Source organism: Lissotriton vulgaris, chromosome 2_1 (assembly GCF_964263255.1).
Source record: "Lissotriton vulgaris chromosome 2_1, aLisVul1.2, whole genome shotgun sequence".
Classification (NCBI taxonomy): Eukaryota; Metazoa; Chordata; class Amphibia; order Caudata; family Salamandridae; genus Lissotriton; species Lissotriton vulgaris.
In genome coordinates, this window is record NC_141687.1 from 1,568,605,255 (window position 1) to 1,568,629,672 (window position 24,418).

Consider the following 24,418-nt stretch of genomic DNA (forward strand, 5'->3'; position numbering starts at 1 on the left):
AAACATTTAAATTACTATTCCAACACCAGTCCCTGTGGATAGCAGGGAAGGTGTTGGGATAGTAAATTAAATGATTTTCGTTGTTACAACCGCGTGGTAATAGTAGGTCGTGGTAACGCACGCGTTGTAAACGTTGAGCACCATAGAGGAGGCCTCAGTGGAGATCGTTGAACGGGTGGCACACACATTAGCAGATGGAACTTAATTAAGTCATGAATCTAAATGCCAACGCAACCTTGTGATTTGTAAGCACACTAAGATATCCATACATTGTCATACAGCTCCTCCTTTTAACTCTACAGCTCCAACTCTGTAAATGTGTACAATATAATTGCTTATGAACTAACGCTGTCCTTGGGTCGGAGGTTTCATATTTTGGTATATTGTCCAACGTTTGAATGACTTCTCCCATAAACGTTGATAATTCAATCCCCCGGTGCGCCACAAGGGTGGGGGCCAGTTTTTGGCACCTGGAGGCCGTTTTTGTTACTGGGCCGTATTTGCAGCACGGCCCTGTAACAAAAACGGCCGCACCCCAACCCTCCCCCTCACCCCCGCGGGGTGGGGGGGGCGGCCGAGCACTTTGCTAGGGCCGGTTTTGGTTCTGAGTCCGGCCCTGACTACCTCTCTCCGGCTCTCTGCCTACCTTTATCTGTGACTCTCTCTCTGAATATCCAGTATAATTGTAAGGATTTTTGGGGCACTAGACAAGACAAATTTTAACTGTTTTTGTGTTATCCAGTTAATTACGTTTTATTCAGTAATGTTTGGTACTAAGCGGATTCAAAGTAGTTCTGATTAGGGCCCTTAAAATATGTTTTGCCTGGGGCCCCCAAAATCCTCACTGTGACACTGTCTCCCTGACAATACGGGGACCAGCCCTAAGTTTCTAACTGTTGAAATCTGTCATGAGATGGATATGAATACTGTAGCTGTGTTTATCCGTAAAACGGCAATACCATTTTTAAAAGTATTGTTTTTGAAATACCGTCATTAAGCTGATATCGTGCTAACAGTTAATTCAGAATTGCGTGTTCCCAAATATTATCTCTTTTCCACATGTTGCAAATAATTGATATTATTAACTATGGAATGCACCTAGCATCTGCCATTTGTTTATTGTCCTTCCCAGAAAATTTGCCAACTCACACATATTGTTGTCGACGTTCTCAGTTCCAAAAAAGCTATATATTGGATCCACTTTAATTGTGGAATGTTTCGAACTGTTCAGCAGCAGCAACTTAACGCAAATGCATTGTGTGCCTTAATGCAATAGCTCAATCTTGGCAATTTGTCAATGCGGCACACTGTCTTTAATATAGCACAGTAAGGAACATTGTATTTCAAACTGAGGATAATCTAGCAAGTCAGACTGAATTTAGTGTCAATAATGACACCCGCCATGCTGCACGGTGCATACAAATGCAAGCAAACCGGGCCAGTCGAGCTTTCATTATACAGACAATGACTGCAACATTTTAAGAAACAGGCAAATTGAATTTTAAGAATATGTTCGCAAATGTACCATTACAAATGTCAATGCGCTATTTGCATGGCTTCTTTATTAGCTACTGGTTGTGTTGTTTACCCAATTCAAGACAATTTACAAAATGGCGCTGCGCTTATAAATGCACAGTGCCGTTTTCCTCGGAGAATTCTAACTAAAAACGAACGCGGAAATGCAGACGGTTGCAGTTCTTTGCCGAGTTTAACTTTTACCGAGTGATTAAGTGTACAACTCAGTGTTCTTTATACATCTCCAGCGAAGTGTCAGTTTCCTCTTAGGGGACACTATTCTAGAAAGATGTGCCCTAGTAATGTAAAGAATGCAAGGAGATTACAAAATAGGGAAGAGGTGGAATTCTATTCAGCACGAAAAAGCGGGAGATGTATTAGTATTACACGTTAGAGTGCTGGAAACACACCACACCTCACGAACAATGATAAAGAAAATGACACATTATTGTATACTATTTAATAATGTCTTCTAAATATATGTTATTGCGTACCATCATCTTTCTATGTTGTCGAAGTGAAGCTTTTTAATGTACTTGTGAAAGTGTCATTATTAATTTCAGTGGGGATAAAAAAAATGGTTAAAATTGCTATTTTAATTATTTCCTTGGCAGGTGTATGAGGCAGTCCCATGTTATAGTGAGTGCAATCAGTATTCATGGGCAGCAGAGCCTTGGCTTCCATGCAAAATTAGCAGCGAGGAAAAATCCCCTCACTGTGGGGAAGGAATACAAACCAGAAATATCAGGTGAGTGGAAGCAAGGGAGACAATTTTAATATGAATTTCTTGCAGGCTTGCACAATCATTTTTCTGACGCCAGCGGAATTTAAGGTTCAGCATCAGTTATTCAGAAAAATCTATATGTATTTATGTGTTTTAAATGCATCTGCTAGCACAGTTACCTCGTTGATGGCACTAAGATATATTGTTGCTAAATTCCAGTGTTTCAGCTCAGCGAAAGTCTTCAGGGTGTTTATTTAAATTGTGGTAATAAACGAATTTCCTAATTTCATGGAAATTATTTCTACTGGTAGTTTCAACAAATGGGACAAAATAGTTCCAACTGTTTCCATTCAATGTTCTGTTAATTTTGAATTAGATGCGTATTAAAAGCATGCGTTCTTTGGTTGAGACATTGTCCTGGAAGATAATGGGTTCTAGATCTGGGCTCTGAACGATGTTCACTACAATTTATGATAACCTAATACACCTATGTTATTGTTGATTTTTTTTCTGAGTGATGAGGCAATGATTGCAGAAATGCAAATTAGGATCAAAATGCTCTGATCCATACCCTCCAAAAATAAAAATGTAGCACTTATTTACAAGTCTACTTTTGACAGACATTCTTTTCTGCAAACACTTTGTTAACAAGGTTTAACACTTTAACTTTTCGTGTCCTAGATGTCAAACTTCAACACTGATGGAAGCAATGCATCCAAACTTCCAGCCGCATCCTGGCGACCACATCCAGGGCTGTCTTTCGGCCTAAATATGAGTTTGCAGGATGCAGGAGCAGACCGCAACGCTGGTGGCCCCCTCTCACACGCCAAACCTATGTCCCCACCAGATTCCGAGTTTCCTCGTGTCTGGCAGGCTTTTTCTTCAAAGTCCCTAAATGGTGCCTCTAAAAATGGTCCCCGCAATAGGAACACTCCTAAAAGTTTCTGCACGGCATGGACTGCAAAATCCATACTGTGCAGGAACTGGAGTACATGCACACAGGGGTGCATGTACTCCAGTTCTAATGTTCTTCCCTTTTGCATGAATCCCCATGCAAATGGGCAACCGGGAGCCCTTTAGGGCACCCTTTGTTTCACGACCGCCAGCCTTTTCATGGGGGAACGACCTCCATAACACCGCTGGTGTTCCTGAAACTTGTAATATACATGGCAATACTGCAGCAGCTAATATCAGGGGAGTGTAGGAGATTCCCACACTGGATCCTGTGGTGCTCCTGTGGAGGATGACTGCCTCTGATTTTTCAAAATTTCATCAAGTTCAACAGACCAAAAAGTTCATCAGAATATTTTTATCCAAAGGTCATATATTGTTTTTCATATAGACTCAGGTAATGTTCAGATAATACTCAGTGTGTTATTCATCACCAAAACGATTCAAAATGCCAAAATCCCAATGCATTTCGGGACTGGGAGTCCCTTCATCAGGGGAATAACGTTTGTCTGTAAGGAAACCAAACACTGTGTCAGGAAGCGGACATTATCCTCTAAAGTAAATACAATAGGTAACACAGAAACCAAAACGTCGTGTAAGCTGGTGCGGGAAAAATCGTGAGTGACAGAATGTCGTGCAAACTGGTACGGAAGGAGTCGAGTGGCAAATGATACACCACAAGTGCTGGCGATAACTAATATTCAAAGAAGTTGAGTAGACCAGAAGAATAAACTATTAGACATACAAGTGTGAATGCCCATTAGACGACACCCGATTAGTGCGTATAACTCAGATAATAAAAAATAAAACAACGAGGTTCAAAGGCATGGTACTTACCAAGCTCTTCAGATTCTCACACTCAAAGAACACATACTGGCGGAATAGCGTCGGTGAGTGGGTAGATAGTGTGTTTATAGAAAACGGACTAAGGGTGCATAGAAAACGGACCAAGTAAAACGCGACATAAAAAAGAGACTGTAAACACAAGTACACAAGCGTGAAGGTTGGGACAGAATAAAACGTGAGAAGAGACCATGGCTCCTTATGAACTTAACAAAGATATAGAAAATAAATGATAACCGATCATGAATAAAAGCAGGTCAAATTGATGTTCGACGATACACATGACTCATATACACCATGAGTCGGCCATCTTGGATAGGTGGAATGAATACAAAATCAAAAGAGGATGGGAGGAGATAATACGGGGTTTACAAAAGAAACTATTATGAGTATAGCTTTTATGTAAAAAGTCAGTAAGGAAAAGATTAAACATGAATACGAAATGATAACAAAAAAAGGGGGGAAAAGAATAAGTGAACGTCTCGGAAGGAAGATCGAAAATATAGAAATGTTCACAGTAAAGGAAGTTGAACATGTTAAAATAAAGATGAGAATGAAGGTAAAGGTGAGGATAAGAATAGTCATGGTAGGAGAAAAAGATATTAGGAAAGAGGAGGTGATAGGAAGGAAAAACATATTAAACAGATAAATGTGAACAGCATGTTTTAAAGGAAACAACTATATTCAATCCGTTCATTAAGTCCTTTCGGTCGGCACAGCTCCAACAATTTAATCCAAAAAAGTTCACGCTGTAGTAATCTTTTCCGGTTATCAACGCCAGGTCTCGTCGGGACAACCTCCAGAACAAAGAACCTTAACTGGCTGATGTTATGTTGTGTTTGCAGCACCACCAGCATATTACTGAGTCCCAGACCACTGCGTCACCCCCAGGGAATAGCAGTCCCTAGCGTCTGAGGAAATGCAATGGCAGTCTGACCATCAAAGTTCTGATATGGCGGTTGGACCACCAGTATGGCGGCGGCTGGACCGACACCATCGCGCCCGCAAGTCTGGTGGTCATCGAACAGCCAGACTCGTAATTAGGCCCTTTGAGTTTGACTAATATTCTCTGCGGAAACGGATCCTAGTCCACAATGGGAGCCCCACATAATCACTTAAGGAATGACATACTGAGTATCTAAACCCCCCACATACTGAGAGTTTCATCACACCTTGGGGAAATTTAAATGGTTTTTCTCTGTAGGAATGCCAAGGTTTCAATTATGGTCACACAGTTGAAAGATGTGGGTGGACATGGCCTCAGCAGGATTGTCTTTAATAGTATGGTCTTGCGAACCCCACTTACTCTGGAGTCAGTCCATAGTGTATTGCTGAAGACATTTTTGATGGAATTCACATATCTGTCAACCTTTAAATGAGAGCCTTGTGTACCTACATACTTAACTCATTTGAAAAAAGGATAATTATCACCAAGTAATATTAAAAAATATAATGACAAAAGCAATAATATCCACATGCATGCTAATGCAGTAAAAAAAGATAAAAAGTCACAAACAAAATATCGGAAAATAGTCAAAATACCCAAAGAATACACAAAGCATCAGTGTACTTCAAGGGTTGTGGTGGAGTAGGCCTTTTCTTTGATTTCAGGCTGAAGAGGCGAGAGATAATTCTAGAGGGAGCACCAGTGAAAAGTATTTTGCCTGCTGAGATCATGCCTTCGTGAGTAGACTTGCCACCTTGCCCTTCTCTGTGGTATTGAACAGCCGTGGCCGGTAGTAGGTGTACCTGCAGGGCGGTGACGTGGGGAGGGGGAGGGTCAGGGTGGGGGGTATTATTGTATGGATTACAGACTTTAACAGGTAAGTAAACATATAAATAAATAAAACAAATTTTGTTGCGCGCACTGCATCACATTTGGTGATGCAGTGCACACAACAAAATTCGTTTTATTTATTGCCCCTCCCCCTCCCCACGTCACCGCCCTGCAGGTACACCTACTACCGGACGCGGCTGGTATTGAAGGAAAAGCATAGAGTTATATAGGTTATAGTGGGTAGTACCTTCTTCCAGTTTAGTAGAAGTAGTAGCTTCAACATCACAGACGTAGCGAAAATTGTCAATTTGAGATCTCTGGGTGCACTTTCTTTACTTTTTAAAGGTTGGAGGGCCACTATGCTGAAACATCATTCTTTACATTCTCTCTTGCTTTTCAACTACAAAAATATCAAACTGGGGGTTTATTGCTGCAAAGCAAAATTCAAAGGTCCCTGATGTGCAGTGAGATTTCTCAAGCATACACGACCACTCGCAAGGAGAAACCTGATCTCCCCGCGTTGAGAATCTCACCGGGAGGTTTATTTTCCATGCTCGCGATCGGCAACTTGATGTTGCTGATTGTGAACAAGGGAAAAGTCTCGCCGGGATGTCATTTTCCTCACTCACGGTCGTCAACTTGACGTTGAGGACCGCAAGCAATCAAAAAATGACTGCGACACTATGCGTGTTTGCACTGTGGTACATGCAATTCTCGTAGTGCGAAGTAGCATAGTGTAGTACTTTGCCCAGGGTTACTTAGATCCCTGAAATGCACCCAGGGGAACCCTGGCTTAACAAAAGCCCAAGCAGCCCCCATGGTGCAGAGAGGCCTCGAGCTCCAGGGGGACCCCACACCAAAGTGGTAATGTACATTGTGGGGGGCCTCAAGTTTCGTAAGTCACTACCAGATACTATCCTACAGAAATGAGGGGAAATTTGCTGCAAAGCAACACTGACTGGTTCTAAAGTTATACATTTAGGGGTCGAAACTATAAAGCTATAAATGTTTCACCATATAACACATTTTGGAAGCATTGCTTGTTTATATTCAATGCAAACAATTTAGAGATGGGGAGTCCTCCCCTCTTTGAATCAATCATATATGTGCTAAAATATTTTTCATAAGAACTTCTTGATTTACACACTGTTCATGAAAATCAGGTACTGAGGAATACAGGATAGCCCCGTTTTTTAGGTTGAGCGTGAGCAAGCTTGCAAGCGCTGCTCTGCGACGAGCTGTGGTAGTTGAGTACAGAGAGAAGCTTCGCCCACTAACGCCCTTATTTTTCATTGGCTTGTGTGTTTGTCCTTTGTAAGTGCTGGCTTCTGATTCAATATGAGGCTTGTTAGTCCCGCCTTAGTACATCCATATCATCACTTGTATCCTCCCATGGCTACTGGCCCCCTTAATCCAATCAATCAATCAATCAATCAAGAAATTTATATAGCGCGCTACTCACCCGGAGGGTCTCAAGGCGCTTGGGGGAGGGGGGTCTGCTACCGCTCGAACAGCCAGGTCTTGAGTTGCTTCCTGAAGGAGAGGTGGTCCTGGGTCTGACGGAGGTGGATGGGGAGAGAGTTCCATGTCTTGGCTGCCAGGTAGGAGAAGGATCTTCCTCCCATGGTGGCTCTTCGGATGCGTGGAACGGTGGCGAGGGCGTGGCTGGTCGAACGAAGCTGGCGGGTAGGGGTGTAGAAGGTCAGTTGGTTGTTGAGGTACCTGGGGCCCATGTCGCGGAGGGCCTTGTGTGCGTGGGTGAGGAGACGGAACGTGATTCTCTTGTTGACGGGGAGCCAGTGCAGGCCTCTCAGGTGTCCGGAGATGTGGCTGTGACGGGGGATGTCCAGGATGAGTCGTGCGGAGGCGTTCTGGATGCGCTGGAGTCTCTTCTGAAGTTTGGCGGTGGTTCCGGCGTAGAGGGAGTTTCCGTAGTCCATTCGGCTGGTGACGAGTGCCTGTGTTACCGTCTTCCTGGTTTCAGTGGGGATCCAACTGAAGATCTTTCGGAGAATGCGTAGGATGTTGAAACAAGATGATGAGACGGCGTTGACTTGTCTGGTCATCGAGAGGGAGGCGTCCAGGATGAAGCCCAGGTTGCGTGCGTGGTCCGTCGGTTTGGGTGCGCTGCCCAAGGCAGGGGGCCATCAGGAGTCGTCCGAGGCGAAGGAAGATGGTCCCAGGATGAGGACTTCCGTCTTGTCTGAGTTGAGTTTCAAGCGGCTGTTCTTCATCCACTCGGCTACATCTTTCATCCCTTCGTGTAGGTTGGTTCTGGTGGTGGCGGGGTTGTTGGTGAGGGAGAGGATCAGCTGGGTGTCGTCGGCGTAGGAGATGATGCTGAGGCTGTGTTGCCGTGCGATGGCTGCGAGCGGGCTCATGTAGACGTTGAAGAGGGTGGGGCTGAGCGATGATCCTTGTGGTACGCCGCAGATGACTTCGGTGGCCTCGGATCTGAACGGGAGGAGGCGGACTCTCTGGGTTCTTCCGGCGAGGAAAGAGATGATCCACTAAAGAGCCTTCTCTTGGATTCCGACGTTGCTGAAGCGTTGTACTAGGGTGCGATGGTAGACAGTGTCGAACGCTGTGGAGAGGTCCAGGAGGATGAGGGCAGCTGTTTCCCCGTTGTCGAGCAAGGAACGGATGTCATCAGTGGCTGCGATGAGGGCGGTCTCGGTGCTGTGGTTGGCTCCAAATCCGGTCTGCGAGGAATCGAGGGATCCGTTCGTCTCGAGGAAGGCGGCAAGCTGTCTGTTGACGGTCTTCTCGATGACTTTAGCAGGAAACGGGAGGAGGGAGATGGGGCAGTAGTTCTTGAGGTTGGTGGGGTCTGCTGATGGCTTCTTCCGGAGGGCGCTGAGTTCGGCATGCTTCCAGCTCACCGGGAAGGTGGCGGTGTTGAAGGAACAGTTGATGATGTCTCGGGGTTGGGGTGCGATGACGGAGGCGGCCTTGTTGAAGACATGATGGGGGCATGGGTCGGTTGGTGATCCGGAGTGAATGGTGCTCATCGTGTGGATGATGTCTTCAGTGCTGACCGGGGTCCAGGTGCGGAGGGTGGTGGTGGTGGGCGTCAGTTCGGTGGTTGGGTGCGTGGGCTGTGTGCCGAAGCTGTTGTGTATGTCGGCGATCTTGTTGTGGAAGAACGGGGCGAGCAAGTCGCAGAGTTCCTGCGAGGGGGTGATGTTGTTGGTTCCGGCGCTCGGGTTGGAGAGCTCTTTGACGATGCTGAAGAGTTCCTTGCTGTTGTGTGCGTTGTTGTCTAGTCGTTCCTTGAATGCTGTCTTCTTGGTGGTGTGGATCAGCTGGTGGTGTTTGCGGGTGGCGTGCTTGAGGGCGGTCATGTTGTCTGTAGGCGGGTCTTTGCGCCAGGCTTTCTCGAGGGTGCAGCAGTTCTTCTTGGAGTTCATGAGATAATCGTTGAACCAGGAAGCCTTCTTGCTGCCGGGTCTTCTGGGATGGTTTTTCAGAGGTGCGAGGTCGTCGGTGCAGTTGGTGATCCACTGTGCGAGGTTGTTGGCTGCCTGGTTGGGGTCCGTTGAGCTGGCGGGAGGGTTCAGTTTCAGGGATGTGGAGAGCTGGTCGGAGGTGATCTTGTTCCAACTCTTGCGGGGAACCTGTTGTGGGTGGTGGTGGGTCGTGGTCCTCTTGAAGCTGTAGTGGACGCAGCTGTGGTCTGTCCAGTGGAGGCCGGTGGAATGGCTGAAGGAGATGTCCGTGCTGGAGGAGAAGACGTGGTCAAGCGTGTGTCCGGCGTAGTGGGTGGGGGTGGTCACCAGTTGCTTGAGTTCGAGGTTGGCGAGGTTGTCCAGTAGGGTGGTGGTGTTGTTGTCGTTGTTGTTCTCCAGGTAGAAGTTGAGGTCCCCTAGGAGGATGTAGTCGGCAGAGGGGAGGGCGTGTGGGCTGATGAGGTCTGAGAGGTCTTCGCTGAATTGTGTGCGAGGTCCCGGGGGTCTGTAGATGAGGGTGCCTCTGAGTAAGGTCTTGGGGTCGGTGTGTATCTGGAAGTGAAGGTGTTCAGCGGCTGTGAGGGTGTCTTCGGAGTTGGTTGTGATGCGGATGGTGCTCTTGTGGATGATGGCGATGCTTCCTCCTGTCTGGTTGACGCGGTTCCTTCGGGTGATCTTGTATCCGTCTGGGATGGCGATGGCGATGTCGGGCGCTGAGGAGGCATTCATCCAGGTTTCGGCGAGGAAGGCGACGTCTGGAGATGTGGTGTCGAGGAGGTTTCAGAGTTCCACGGCGTGCCTGTGGACGGAGCGGGTGATGAGCAGGATGCACTTCAGGTGGGTGCTGCTGGTGCTTGGCATGGCGGGTGCGGTACAGGTCTTGATGCAGGAGAAGTGGCAGGAACGGCAGCAGAAGGGTCCGTGGGAGCGACGGGGGGTGGCTCGGTAGCATCCGCGGGTTCGGCCGGTGTTGAGTGCGTTGAGTGTGGCGGCGTCGTAAGTTCAGCGGCTGGGTTGACCTCTGCGGGGGCCAGGGGTTCTGGTGCTGGTCGCGGTCCTGGCGCGGACGGGGGCAGACGGGCTTGCCTTTGGCACGCCTTTGGCAGACAATCGGCGCGCCCGCTGCGCATCAACGCTGCGCGTGCGTGGGGGCGTCATAAGAAGGGAGCCGGGAGGGAGGGTCTGCTGGGTGGCGGGAGCGTGTGAGCCAATCGGCTGGCGGGGGGCGGGGCCACAGGGAGGCAGCGGTGGGAAAATAGGGTGCGGGCTGGCGGGCGGCTCAGCGGCGGCTGGGTCGCCTGCAGGGAATAGAAGAGAGGCAGCGGCAAAACAGGAGTGGTGGTGAGCAGGAAGCAGGGGGAGCGTGGGGGCGACCGGGCCTAGGAAGGCACAGTGGTCGCTCCCGAGATGGAGGCAGGGTCCCCTTAAGAAGGGAGCCGGGAGGGAGAGTCCGCTGGGTGGCGGGAGCGTGTGAGCCAATCGGCTGGCGGGGGGCGGGGCCGCAGGGAGGCAGCGGCGGAAAAATCAGGTGCGGGCTGGCGGGCGGCTCAGCGGCGGCTGGGTCGCCTGCAGGGAATAGAAGAGAGGCAGCGGCAAAACAGGAGCGGCGGTGAGCAGGAAGCAGGAGGAGCGTGGGGGCGACCGGGCCTAGGAAGTCACAGTGGTCGCTCCCGAGATGGAGGCAGGGTCCCCTTAAGAAGGGAGCCGGGAGGGAGGGTCCGCTGGGTGGCGGGAGCGGGTGAGCCAATCGGCTGGCGGGGGGCGGGGCCGCAGGGAGGCAGGGGCGGGAAAATCGGGTGCGGGCTGGCGGGCGGCTCAGTGGCGGCTGGGTCGCCTGCAGGGAATAGAAGAGAGGCAGCGGCAAAACAGGAGCGGCGGTGAGCAGGAAGCAGGAGGAGCGTGGGGGCGACCGGGCCAAGGAAGGCACAGTGGTCACTCCCGAGATGGAGGCAGGGTCCCCTTAAGAAAGGAGCCGGGAGGGAGGGTCAGCTAGGTGGCGGGAGCGTGTGAGCCAAGCGGCTGGTGGGGCCGCAGGGAGGCAGCGGCGGGAAAATCGGGTGCGGGCTGGCGGGCGGCTCAGCAGCGGCTGGGTCGCCTGCAGGGAATAGAAGAGAGGCAGCGGCAAAACAGGAGCGGCGGTGAGCAGGAAGCAGGAGGAGCGTGGGGGCGACCGGGCCTAGGTTGTTACATGACGCATGTACTATTTCCTTCATGCACATGTAGCGTCATGCAGCTTTGTCCATGCCTTCTCCTCTCCGATCCACCCCCCGGTTGTCTGTGATGCCAGGTTACCAACCATTTGCAATGCAATAGGTCCCACGTAAATTGGAGACCTATTGCACAGGAAATGCTTCTTTAATCTCCTGTTCTCCATGGAATTCTGTTTCTTCATTCGTTTGTTCTTTCTTTTCTTTTATTTGCCTTGCCCTCTCCGGAATACACTTGGTAGCTCTGTTCTTTTTTTTCTGTCCTTTTTCTTCTGCTCTAAGGCGGGTTTCTCCTACCCCATGGCACCTTAATTCTTTCTCTCTAACTTCATGCTGACAATGTGGAGCGCCTTGGGACTTGCCTGTTGCCGCTGGGGAGCCCGGGTGAAGGACTGCTGACTTTTTCGACTTGCTGGGGTTGCAGCCTGCCTGCCTCCCGCTGCCCGCTCCCACTTCCATCTGGGGAAGCGCTGGCCGCCGCGTGGAGTGCAGGTCAGGGAACTACAATCCCCAGCAGCCCAGGGAACCACGTGACCGAATTGTAGCGCCAGGAGGCGCATAAAACTTTTGACAGCCCTCCCTCGCGGGACGCCGGGCTAAGCCCTGACAAAGGTCGGGCCCTCTGTGGCCCTCAGAGCCAGAGGAGGACGGGACGGGCCACCCCCCTTGACTTCATCACATCGCTAAGGTAACGACTTTTTTGACCCCTCCCGACATACTGGCAAGGGATTACCCAACTAGACATTAGTCGAAAATTCCCAAATATCCCCAGATTGTCTTGTGGCCTTGCTATACTCTAACATTAGCACACTCCATGATGACTTGCAAGGGGGTCGCCAATAAACCTCTCAGCCAGAGAGGCTTACATTCTGGGTCACAAGATCGTTGTAGGTCATCTCCGCCCACCGCTAATACGAATGAACCTTGCAAGATTACAGATAGCATATCCACCAACCAATCTCCCGACCCAACGAATGGTGTAGCGCAAAACCTCTCGCTGCTGCACAAGTTAAATTCCCTTTGCAAAACTAGGTATGCCACTGTGGTAGTTAGAAATGAAATCAAAAGTCCCCCGCCTTGCCCCGCCAAACGAACCAGTATATCAACTCCAATCGTCAGCCCACTGGAACACCCCCCATTACCCAAAAACGCAAATACACAAAACATAGTACTCCCCCAGTTCTTATCCAGTAAAAGGAAGTGGGATGGGGTCAATCCCACAGGGAATAAACCCAAACTACAAAAATTGTGTTCTAGCACCCCAGCAATTGTAACTAACCCCCCTCTAAATTTGGAAGAAAAATTAGATCAACTGGTAACTTCCTTCAATTCGAATTTTTTGTCCTAGATCGAACAATTGGTTAGATCACTCATTTCTCCACTGATTGGCAAAATTACTATTCAGGAGGATAGGCTGCTGGGAATAGAGAAAAGTATTAAGGCCATCTTAACTCCCATTGAAAAATCTGTAACACCAATTTGTTCCAATCCACCTGGTACAAACAGTAATAATCAAACTTATCCTCTAGTCTCTAACCTACCATCCCCTACTGCCCCTAAAGTCCACTCCAAACCTGGTCCTTTACAATACATTGCTACAAGAGTAGAGCCTTATAATACAACTCATATACAGCTACCTCCGGAGGCTGCACCCTTCGTGTGTGTTCTTGCGGGAGTACCTGCACTCAAACATGGAAAAACTGAGTGGGAACAGGACCTACTAAATAAAGTCACGTATTGGCTAACTAAAAATAGGCCCCTGCCTCTAGATCTTGATGGTACAATCATGTCTGTTAGAAGGGTGGGCTGGCTAGGTCCCCTACAAAAAGACATTGATGGCGACCTAGTTCTAATAAAATTTAGAAGTAGTCTAATCGTTCCCTACCTGCAAACTTTGTATCCCCGAGAAGGTGACAGCCCTATATCCATCTGGGACCTACACAATTTTTATCCAAGCATGGCATACATCCCTCGACTAAAACTAAAGGCAGAGACACCTTACTCGAGGGGTAGAAGCACCTGCGCATTAAGTGGCTTTGGCTTTTCTGCCTTCAATCACCCCGTAACAATGCACATTGGCCATAAGTATGGAATACTATGAATTCTCATATGAAACCAAGGAACTCCTGCAGCTTGGACAAATGTTTTTATCTTTATGACATTTTGTGCTTTTGTATGTAAGTTTTATCATGATTGTTTTTAATTGTACGCTTTTATGATTTGAAACTAAAATCGAATAAAGCTAAAGAAAGATAAATGTGAAGTCGGATACAGAAAGGGGAGTGGCTGGGGACTTTGCACAGAAAGGATCCGTTGTTCCAGTTAATGGAACTGGTCGGGCAGGGCTGCCCTTGTCACTTGTCAGATATGCCTGTAATTGCCCCAGGGCGGCAGTGGAGCCTGATCCCTGCCTCCGCAGAGGCTCACTGGCTCGGCAGAGCTACTGCCTTCCAGGATATTGTAGACTTGGCCGTCTGGGGATTCTTTCACATGGAGTGTTTGTTTTTGTTTCAATCCAATGCTCTGATTTAATTTTAGTCATTAAATGGCTTTGCACAGTCCGATGGACATCAGAAGCTAGTTTACCCCAAAGCTGCAGTCACACTGTCTGGGTGCATTGATGCAGTGGGGCAGGTTTCTTTCAGTCTGCACAAGAGTTTATGCATATTTTCATTATTAGATCCGCTCGCTTCTGCCCTCTTTCCTTGCCATGTTTGATCTCCAGTTTCTTTCTTTTGCTGTACTTATTTCTATTTGCCAACTTAGAACATTCTCTTCTATATCTCTCACTAACTTTTTTGGTGCATTTGGCTTATATATGCCTTTCAGTTCATTATGATTCTTTCTTTGTTTCCCAGCACTTGGGTGGCTTTTTCCTCTCTTTTTGTTTGGCTCTTGTCAATCTGTGTCTCATTCGGTGTGTTTATTTTGTTTCTTATGTTTCTGTCTAATCAGGTCTGTGTCACCATTCACTGTGGCCCTGTGAGGCTCTCTACTTTTGTCCGCAAAGACTATCCGCAATGGAACCGCCACAGGCAATCGTTGCGATTGCCTGGCGGAGCTTCTTGCATCAATGAAATGGTGGCAGTGACTAGCAGACACCATCCACCAGAGCACAATGCTGACTCCATCCAGTCTTTCCGTGACAGGGAACCACCATAGAAACGCTGGTAGAGATTGGGTTCCAGGGCCCGTTTGTGGGCCCCTCTTGTGTTGGGGATGTGTGGGTGCACTAAGGGGTACCCATGGTACACCCTCTATATTTCACTGCACCAAGTGGCAAGCACTGTGTGGTGAAATGCACCACATGGTATTTAACTTTGCAGAGGGTGCTGCTGTCAGCAAAGTTAAAATGCAGGATGCGAACGCCATGTTGGCGGTCGCATCCTGATTGGGTGTGCTGGACCTCTGCATGCATGGCAGCCGGTCCCGGTTCCCAGTCATAGTTCCCACCAGAAGTCTGTCTGCCATCCTAATGAGCTCCTTAATCCGTAGGACAGTTACTGTATGATTCATATTTGTCTTCTGCTCACTACAGCATTCAGCATGGCACAGCGTCAGCTGTAGGCTAACTTCACTGTGAGTGATGTCATTCTGCACTTTCAAGAGCACATCGTCCACAATGTAGTTCCCTTAAGTATCAAGAACGTCTATGGTAATCTATGCCTTTTGAGACAAGAACAAATATGTTTGCTTTTAGATATTTTTTTTGCGATCATTGGGGTCCGAGCAGCTTCATCAACAGTAACGTTTTAAAAAACCAAGACAAAACAAGCTTCGACAAAGCCAAAGGGTTGCCCGCCAAAACCAGACATATCAGCTTTACCCATGTTTGTTAGGTAAGTTGTGATAACACTGTTGTCTGGAAGACATTGTTACCAATGCTTCTTTAAAATATGCTTACAGTGGGCATTGGCTCCACTTGGAGAGGTATTACTCTTTCACCTCTGGCTATTAGCTGTTTGGTATCTCACTCCTTTTTTGCCAGTGCTTCCACTTGAATGCGCGAGGCAGTATTTACGATCTGATTTTTATTCTATGCAGAAAGCAGTCCTTCTTAGTTATTTTGTTTCCAGCATTGGCAAAACCAGTTAAGCATACTTAATTGCATCTCAGGTAAAGAGCATTTGTGAATGCCTGTGACCTGCATTGGCACATTAAGGCAGACCTATTGATTTTGTCAATGCTTGTCCCAGCAGTGCTTATATAATTATCTGTGTTTCATTCTTCTCCGCAATAACCACCCATGGTGAAACTCGTTTTCATGGAAAGATACAGGATTACACTTGGGACTTTCATTGTAGGGACACAAGCCCCTATTTCATACCTGCTACAGACCAGGGTTTTGTGCCTAAATACAAAACAAAAATCCAGGGCAATTTTGCAATCCTGGACGACTTGAGTGATACACCCCTATCAGTAGCAGATGCTTAACCCAGTGTCTGATTGTGCTTGCTGAATACTGTAAGGATGTGCATTTTCGCTGCAGTTGGATAACTGTGTAAGCTCTGCCCTATATCATATTTTCAGAAAAACACAGGCCACAAGAAAGCTTTTCAGTGCATGGAGGAAGCAATTTTAACAGTATCACTTTCCAAAAAATCCTCCCTCTAATAGACATACCCTGATTTTCGAATGCTTTACACAAATTCGAGAATCTGATTTTTTTAAAACACAAACATCCAACCTTACTAACAGGTCTTATTCGAAATTTAAGCTCATTCATTTTTCATTGGCCTTTTCAACGTTTCCTCGCATAGCTGATGAAGCCTACTGACCCCCAAGATAGAATGTCTATTGCTTGTTTTCTAGGCAAATCACTGAAGTGTGAGTTGAGGTCCTATTACGTGTGGTCCATGTTAAATAGAACTTTTCAACAGATGGAAATATAAAACTATATTTTTTGCTTATTTGCATGTCTTGCAGTCAAGCTCCACAAACAATTCCAACGTCCATAATGTTTATATAGATACCCACATTCTTAAAGTTCAGAGGAATAGATGCAGGGGTGCACCAGAACACTTTTTCTTTGCAGTTCCTCAGGAGTTTCGTTACCAAACAACGAAAGAATTAGAGGCATCATTTTGGACTTTATCCTTTGGGATGTTGGGAGCCAGTGAAGTCCTTACTATTGGGAAAATATGTTGTCTATTGATAATCTTAGCCACCGTTCTAGCCGCAAATTCTATATTGTCTGCAGATTGTTTGCAATTTTGGTCCGCCCCAGTTCCATTCAAAATTGGATCACCCTATTAAGGCTGTTGTCTTCTAATGAGCTTAAAAGAAAGTGAAACGCTGTATCAAGAGATGAGTTGAAAAATGAAGGTCTAGACTAATCACAAAGCAGTTGGATAAATGACTCAATGAAGGACCAATATTAACCAGTTTTACTGAAAGCACACAACTATGGATTATAAAGTGCCGATTTATTTGATTGTGACCTCATCTCTTTGTGTGTGAAAAAAAAGCTAGAACCAGTAATTATTGCAGGATCCTATGACTGTTCCAGTATTCACTCCCCTTTTCTTTCTCTTCAGAAAGGTCTTATCTGGTGTTCTGATGTAATAGGCCCAGTTTGGTGATAATTGAACATCCTTCTAATTTGAAAAGAGCTGGTCAAAGTAGACCCTCAATGTAGTCACTTTAGGAGTATGTTGATGTTGCCTATGATTAAATAGTTAAGCCTTCTTTATTGAATTTGCAGTAGGCGCAATTAGCATTAATAAGAATCAGTGCTGGTAATTTTCCGCAAAATGTATTATTTCTAACCCTTGATTATCTGGACAGCTTTTGTACGGGTGTCTGGTCCTGCAACGGCATAGGTGTAGAAATACAAATTGTGATCCTGCAGTAATGTAGGGATTCTTTATACAGTTATGATTAAGTTACAAAGTAGACACTTACACCTGCTGCAATTTACCAGTTATCGTTATGGTCATGAACCCCCAAACATATCCCAAATCAACAATACGTCCCATTCAAATATGACTCCACTTGTGTTATGATACTTAACAAAAAAGAGGTGACCCTGTGTCCCTCAGAACCTGGGTAAGTTTATAGTTAAACAAAAGTGGTTCTGTTGGGTAGAACAAACGTAGGTTGAGGATGCTATTAATGCAATCTGAAACAAAAGCTCTCGAACACACAGCGATGAAACACAGTCTTAGCACTTAATGAATAAGACATGAGATCAAAAAAAAAGCTTGGCCATGACATTATTTGAATCAGAATTACTTCATTCATTGATATATACACATTATCAAGGTAGTCGTAAAGTGCATATAAGTGACAGTTGGGCATTGTGCTCAGGTGATGAACATTATATACAATGTAAGTATTTTCATATATACAAGTGCTAACAATAGGCCAGATGTTGACTTCAATCCAAAGATTTCTATCTTTCCTAGTATACAATCCTGGTGGTGCTGGAACTAGAAAAAGCATCAACGTTTCGACCCTGTAGTGCCCCAATGGGTGGTCACAGTGGGTTTTCCTCCAGACAGGTGAGGGGTGGGGGGGGGCGAAAGAAGATTGTCACTTATATGCATTTTATGTTTATACCTACTATTGATCTGGACAGTCTACCTTGGTTATGTGTATATATATATCAATGAATGACGTAATTCTGATATGAATAACCTCATTGCCAAGCTTCATTTTGATCTCATGTCTTATTTCAAAGAGGTGAGTGTAAATGATGCAATTGGTTTTGAAAATGGTGCAGCCCGGCAATAGGGAACCAAAGGAATTCAATCACGATGGTGATGATGTGGGCATATTTCTTCTGGATAAGACATGCGCCGGCACGTAGGAAATCCTTGGAGGGTGACAGTGTGGAGACTGGGATGCCCTCGAATCCAGGCGTTACCACCATACAGACAGGAGAGTACAAGGGCTGGAAGACCAGTTCAGTAGGCACATTCTGTAAGAACCTGTCTCACCTTCTTTAGAAGAGGGAGCTGTATAGTCTGCCTTAATTGTTTAGGCAATGTGGTAATTGAGGGCAACTTGGGTGTCCATGGTGAATCAAAGTAATGTGGCATTCAGTGAAAGTTTGGATGTCAAGGTGTATATTGTGAGCCAGGTTGTGTACTGTTTGTCTTGATGGTGGATGGTGAAATATTCACTAGAGGGTTATTTAACAGTTAGAAGGACCCTAAAACAAGAACCTCGGTTTTTGATGCACATCGATTTGAAAGATAAACAGAACAACATTGTGGGACCCCCATTTTATATTTTTGACTTTTTCACAAATTGTTTCACAAGTTTATCTTCCTGTCATTTTTAAGTGCAGCAATTCTGTTCAATATTAGGTCTAGATGCTTGAGTACTAGATGCCATGAAGGCTCAGTACCATACTATTAATGTTATCAACCTCACAAATGAGACTGAGGTGGTCTGTCTGTAATGTGAATCTAGTGACTGGCATGCAGCCTACAAAGCTACTTGACCAGCCGTATGGTGAAAAGGGTTTTCTGCCTCTGCTATATTGAAGACACTTGAAATACAATTAGAGGTATTCACATTTTAACAAAATTGTGAAATTCCATCTAATTGCATTTCACTGAAATTCTTTTAATTCCAGATTTTTCATTTCAAATGGGAAATCTGGCAATATATTACATTGAAGGGGAAATGGCTATTTCGTAAAAAAAAGCTCAGTATTTTTATATAATATTGTATACATTTTCCTTCAAATATTCAGCTGTTGTGGATGCTTCAGCAGATTCGCCCGCTACTGCCTATTGACACTAGACTTCTGGTAGTAAGGAGCATAATTCTGAATAGACTGGAATACTGCAACTCCCTGTATCTGGAAGCACCGGAATACATCTTGAAGGGGCTGCAGAGAGTCTAGTCTATAGCTGCAAAACTGGTGCTCAACAGACAGCGTAGGTCCTCTACCGCAGAGGCCTTGAGGGATCTTCACTGGTTGCTGATTAAGGAAAGAGTCTGCTTTAAATCTCTCTGCATTGTGTTTGGAGCAGAACATGGATTGGGCCCAGTAACACTGCAGGAGAAATGCATTTGGTGTAAGCCCAAGAGAAAGCTTCGCTCCTCTAGCACAAATCTGGTAGTGAGTACCAGATTCAAGAAGTCTAGGATGGGAGGCAGAGCATTTGGTGTTGTGGCCGCACATCTGTGGAATGAGCTGCCCCAGAACATAAGACAGGCTGAGTCTCTGACATGTTTTAGGAAAAGTCTGAAAACCTGGCTGTTCTCAAAGGTTGAAGATTCTGTTTCCCACTGATAAACTGGTCGATGCTTGTGGTGGTCTATTTTAAGTCTCAGCACCAGGATACCCGTAGGGTGACAGTTTGCGCTATATACATTTTTATACAATCAAGTACATCTTTAGTTTGCTCCAAAATATACATTAGAAACGCACTTGCAAAGTTAGAAATACTTTTAAGCTTAGCCCAAGCCTTTACCCAGTCCCTCACCCCATCAATGCCTATAACCGCAAACTTAAACGCATGGTGAAAAAAATCCCACACCTGGACTTTAAACCTAACCATCCTCTTCTCCCATACCTTATCATCTCATTCAAAGTGATTATTTGCAGTGAATTGATTTTGTAAGAAAATTTTAGCAATGTAATTTATTTTTTGTGAAATAAATTAGATGAAATGTCGGGTTATCATTTCATTATTTATTTTACGTATTCGAGTGAGGAGTCAAACTGTCCATGCTATTTCACAGAGTCTTTTTGTAGGTTGAGTCTGAGTCAGCGCGCATGCGCTGCTCTGGCGAGCTGCTGTAGTGCAGTATGGTAACAAAGTCCCACCCACTCTCCACCCATATTTGTGATTGGCCTCTCTCTTTGTCTTTCATAAATACAGGCTTCTGATTGGGTAATAGGCTTGATGTCCCTCCTTAGTACTGACTTGTCTTCTTTTGTAATAACCTCCCATGCGACTGGCTCTTTACTTCGGTTGTCACACAGTACGTCTTATTTAGTCTTGTGTAAGTACTATTTTCCTCATTGAGTTTCTGTTCCTGCAGGCACAACAACGTGCTTTGCTAACATTCAACATGCCATGCGCACTGCAAATATTTTTTAAATCTTTATTTACATTGGTAAAATTGCCACACATATTTTTTGATCTTTATTTACTTAGGTTAAGATTCGCTGCACTTGCGCTCTAACTGTAAAAAGCTTAAGCTAAGCTACAGCACTGGTGCTGTGATCACAGGAATATAACCCGACGCTGCTATTTTTTTTTACCTCCCCATGCAAGAAAAACAAAAAAGTAGGATTCCATGTAGAAAATGTGCTTGGCATGTAAAGCGATATAATGCCGGCAGGTTATCTTCATGCTATATAAAGAGACAAAAAAGTACCAATTACGCACTCCACATATGTCTCAAACATGCCTGAAGCGTGTCAGCCACTCTCCCAGACAATAGTAGTGTATTCTATCACTGGGTTGCAGCCGTACACTTCAACTGAAAGTGCAACAGTTTGTTGCATGGCTAAATACTTAGGCCCCCAAAGGCGAGACCTATTGCATTGCAAATGCTTGTTTTCTTTGTTCTATTGCCTAGCACCCATGCTGGTAAAAGTGGCCACTTGACTGTAAATGGAGCAGAATTAAATACTCTCTGGCATTACAGTAATTAAATTAATAAAACACTCTAATCTGCTTAGGAACGTTCCTGCTAGATCTTCTTCAAGGTCGTCTACTTTTCCTGTGCACTGCAGTCTTCCACATTCCAAGAGTGCGGATCAAAGATTTATCAATTGAGTTCCAGATTTTTAAGCAGTTTTCACAAAATTGTATTTCCAATATATGTACCAGAAATCCATTTCACCACTGACTTACATTTTGATAAATAGTATAGCAGTAAAAGGATAATCATTGTAGCATTTTACCTAATGCGACATAAAAATGACTTTTATTCATTTTATTTTGTTGATCAGCAGATTTTAGCTGCGAGAAAATCTATTTTACATTAAGCAGTACAAAGGGCATTGGTTTTCAAATACTATTGGGTCCTACCTGTCTTAATATAAAAAATGTCCCAATGTTGCATAAAATACACCCAGTGTCTTTTTCTCCATAGCATTACTGGATATCTTAATTATTGTCCCAGTAGGTTCTACATGCTGAGAAATTTGATATAGATGTAAGAAATTAGAGTTGATGGTATGAAAACCTTAGTCAAATAATAATCACATTCCTTGTCATAGTGAATCCCAAAAGACACTAAATAAACCTGCTGTACACGAGCCATGCTCCATTGCAGTTGGCCTCAAATTGGACTTTCATTGGGGCTATGCATTTTTTGTGCCATTTTCACTTAAATCTTTGAAAATCTCCGGTTCCATTTTTAATTGATTTGTTTTGCCATTTTTGGAGCCATTTTGCTTAATGACATTTTCTCTATATTTATAAATCAGAGTGGGATCCATCCCTACTAGCTACCACTATATATATATCTATATATATTCACTTAAAAAACCATTGAAATTGCTCCTATATAGTTAGTTGTACTAACTATATTTCGCGCACCCGCAATCCACTGCTGATGATGTCACATATTATATCATTCATGACATGGTCAGTGACATCACTGATGACATCACTGATGACATCTCAAATGACATCACTGATGACATCACTGATGGCATCTCATTTGACATCACTGATGACATCACTGATGACATCATCCAGTAACTGTGTGTTTCTGTAAAGTTTAAATATGTTTTACATATTGAAGAATGAGTGATTGTATAAGTGTCTGGATGAAGGATTTAGTAGGTGTGTGACTGACTGTATGAGTGAGTGAATAAATGTGTCTTACTAAATGCGTGGGTTAGTGACTAAACTGTCTGAATGTGTGCATCAGTATGTCTGTTGTTGTGTAAGCTGCTGCATATGTTGATCAGTAGCTATATGAGTGGCTATATGGGTTATTGATTGGTTGCCCAAGTATTTGAATGGGAGACTGAGTGTGTGTGTGGGTGGCTGGGAGGTGTGTGACTCTGTGCATAGATGTGTGAGCAGTTGATTCACTAGATGTATGAGTTCAAGAGTGCATGTGGAAACAGCTATATGGGTGGTTGATTGTGTGCATGGGTGTGTTGGTGAGTGAATGGATATCTCAGTGCTACATGTGCAAGTAAGTACATATGTAAAACACAGTGCATGTGAGAGTTGGCTATATAAATGACTATACATGAGAGCCAGTGAATGTGCGAGTGGCTATATGGATCATTGTGATTGTATGAGAGAGTAAGTATGTGTTAGTATATGTTTGAATAAGTAAGGTGTTGTGTGTATAACTGTATAGTTGGGGAAATGGAAGTGTGAATGAGTGAATGTGTGTGTAGACCTAGGAATCAGTGAGTGTGTATGTAGTAACTAGTATTGGTGTGTCAATGGTTTTAAGAATGGTAGTCTGTATTCAACACTGGGTGTATCAAAGGTTATATTAGAGTGTGAGGAGGTGCATCGTATTATCACATAAATAATATCATCAGTGATGTGATCAGTGATGTCAAATGAGATGTCACCAGTGATGTCATCAGTGATGTCATTTGAGATGTCATCAGTGATGTCACTGACCATGTCATGAAAGATGTAATATGTGACATCATCAGCAGTGGATTGCGGGTGCGCGAAATATAGTTAGTACAACTAACTATATAGGAGCAATTTTAATGGTTTTTTAAATGCTAATTCCTAACTATATAAGGCCTGAAACCTATGGTTTTTTAAGTAAATTTGCAAGGTTTTTAAAATGCTAATTCCTAACTATATAAGGCCTGAAACCTATGGTTTTTTAAGTGAATTTGCAAGGTTTTTTAAATGCTAATTCCTAACTATATAAGTCCTGAAACCTATGGTTTTTTAAGTGAATTTGCAAGGTTTTTTAAATGCTAATTCCTAACTATATATGGCTTGAAACCTATGGTTTTTTCAGTGAATTTGCAAGGTTTTTTAAATGCTAATTCCTAACTATATCAGTCGTGAAACCTATATTTTTTTTCAATAAATGTCAAAGGTTTTGTAAATGCTAATTCTATTAGCGGTTAACGTTTATATATGTTATTATCCTTCTAGGACCACCTGAGCAGCCGTCTTGTTTCTCAGGAGAAGTGAGGCACAAGAGAGCACAAAACAAGAGTGGAAAACGTGAAAAAATGTTTTTTTTTAAATCGCGGGGTACGTGCACGGTACGCGTACCCTACGCGTACGGTGCGCGTACCCCGCAATATTTTTTTTTTCTTTGCCCCTGGGGGTCCTTTTGGGACCCCCTGAGAAGGGCTAGAGGGTTGGGGGGTCTCTACCCTGCCCCCTTTTCGTGTCCCTCTTGTTTTGGGTTCTCTTGTGCCTCAGTTCTCCTGAAAAACAAGATGGTGGCCAACACTTTCTGGTTTGGACAGTTTGGAATGTTGACAGTCGACTGCCAGCCAATCAGAAACTCGCTTGCGCATGTAAGGGTACGCGCACGTACGCGTACCGTTCACGTACGGTGAGGGCATATAGATATATAATTTGATCAAATTCAATTTTCTCAACAACTACTGCTACGAACATGAACTTCTATTGGAATTCTCAAGGGCGTATGATCAAGCCCATTATGGCCGTTTTAGCAGCAGTTTTCTGTCACTACAGCAGCGATAATTTTAACTCCGTTCCTTGATAATATGCCCCAAAGTCTTTTGCCATGTCTACAGCAAAGTCTTTAAGCATAGGACTAGCACAGTGCTGTCCTGGCCGAGCTGTAAAATGACAAAAGCCATTTACGACTCCATTATTAGTGAGGAGGGTGGGTAGCCCAATATACCCTTGCGGGCTCGGGCAGACAGTATGTATAGATAAAGGTACCAGCAAAGGTTTTATTTTTAATCAAAAGATTTCAGCGACAGAGGTCTGTATTACTAGGACTCTTAGACTGAAAACATCAGTTGCTGACGTTGTTTTATCTCACCTGTAGTAAA

General features: G+C 44.9%; 1 protein-coding gene across 1 annotated transcript in view; it reads left to right on the top strand.

The window, feature by feature from the left end:
* THSD7B (thrombospondin type 1 domain containing 7B) overlaps window positions 1–24,418 on the top strand; it is a 1,756,834-nt gene that overhangs the window by 1,360,980 nt on the left and 371,436 nt on the right. The window contains exon 15 of the mRNA XM_086957451.1: window positions 2,130–2,263. Within this exon, the coding sequence (XP_086813577.1) occupies window positions 2,130–2,263 (134 nt within the window). The remainder of the gene's footprint in view (window positions 1–2,129; window positions 2,264–24,418) is intronic.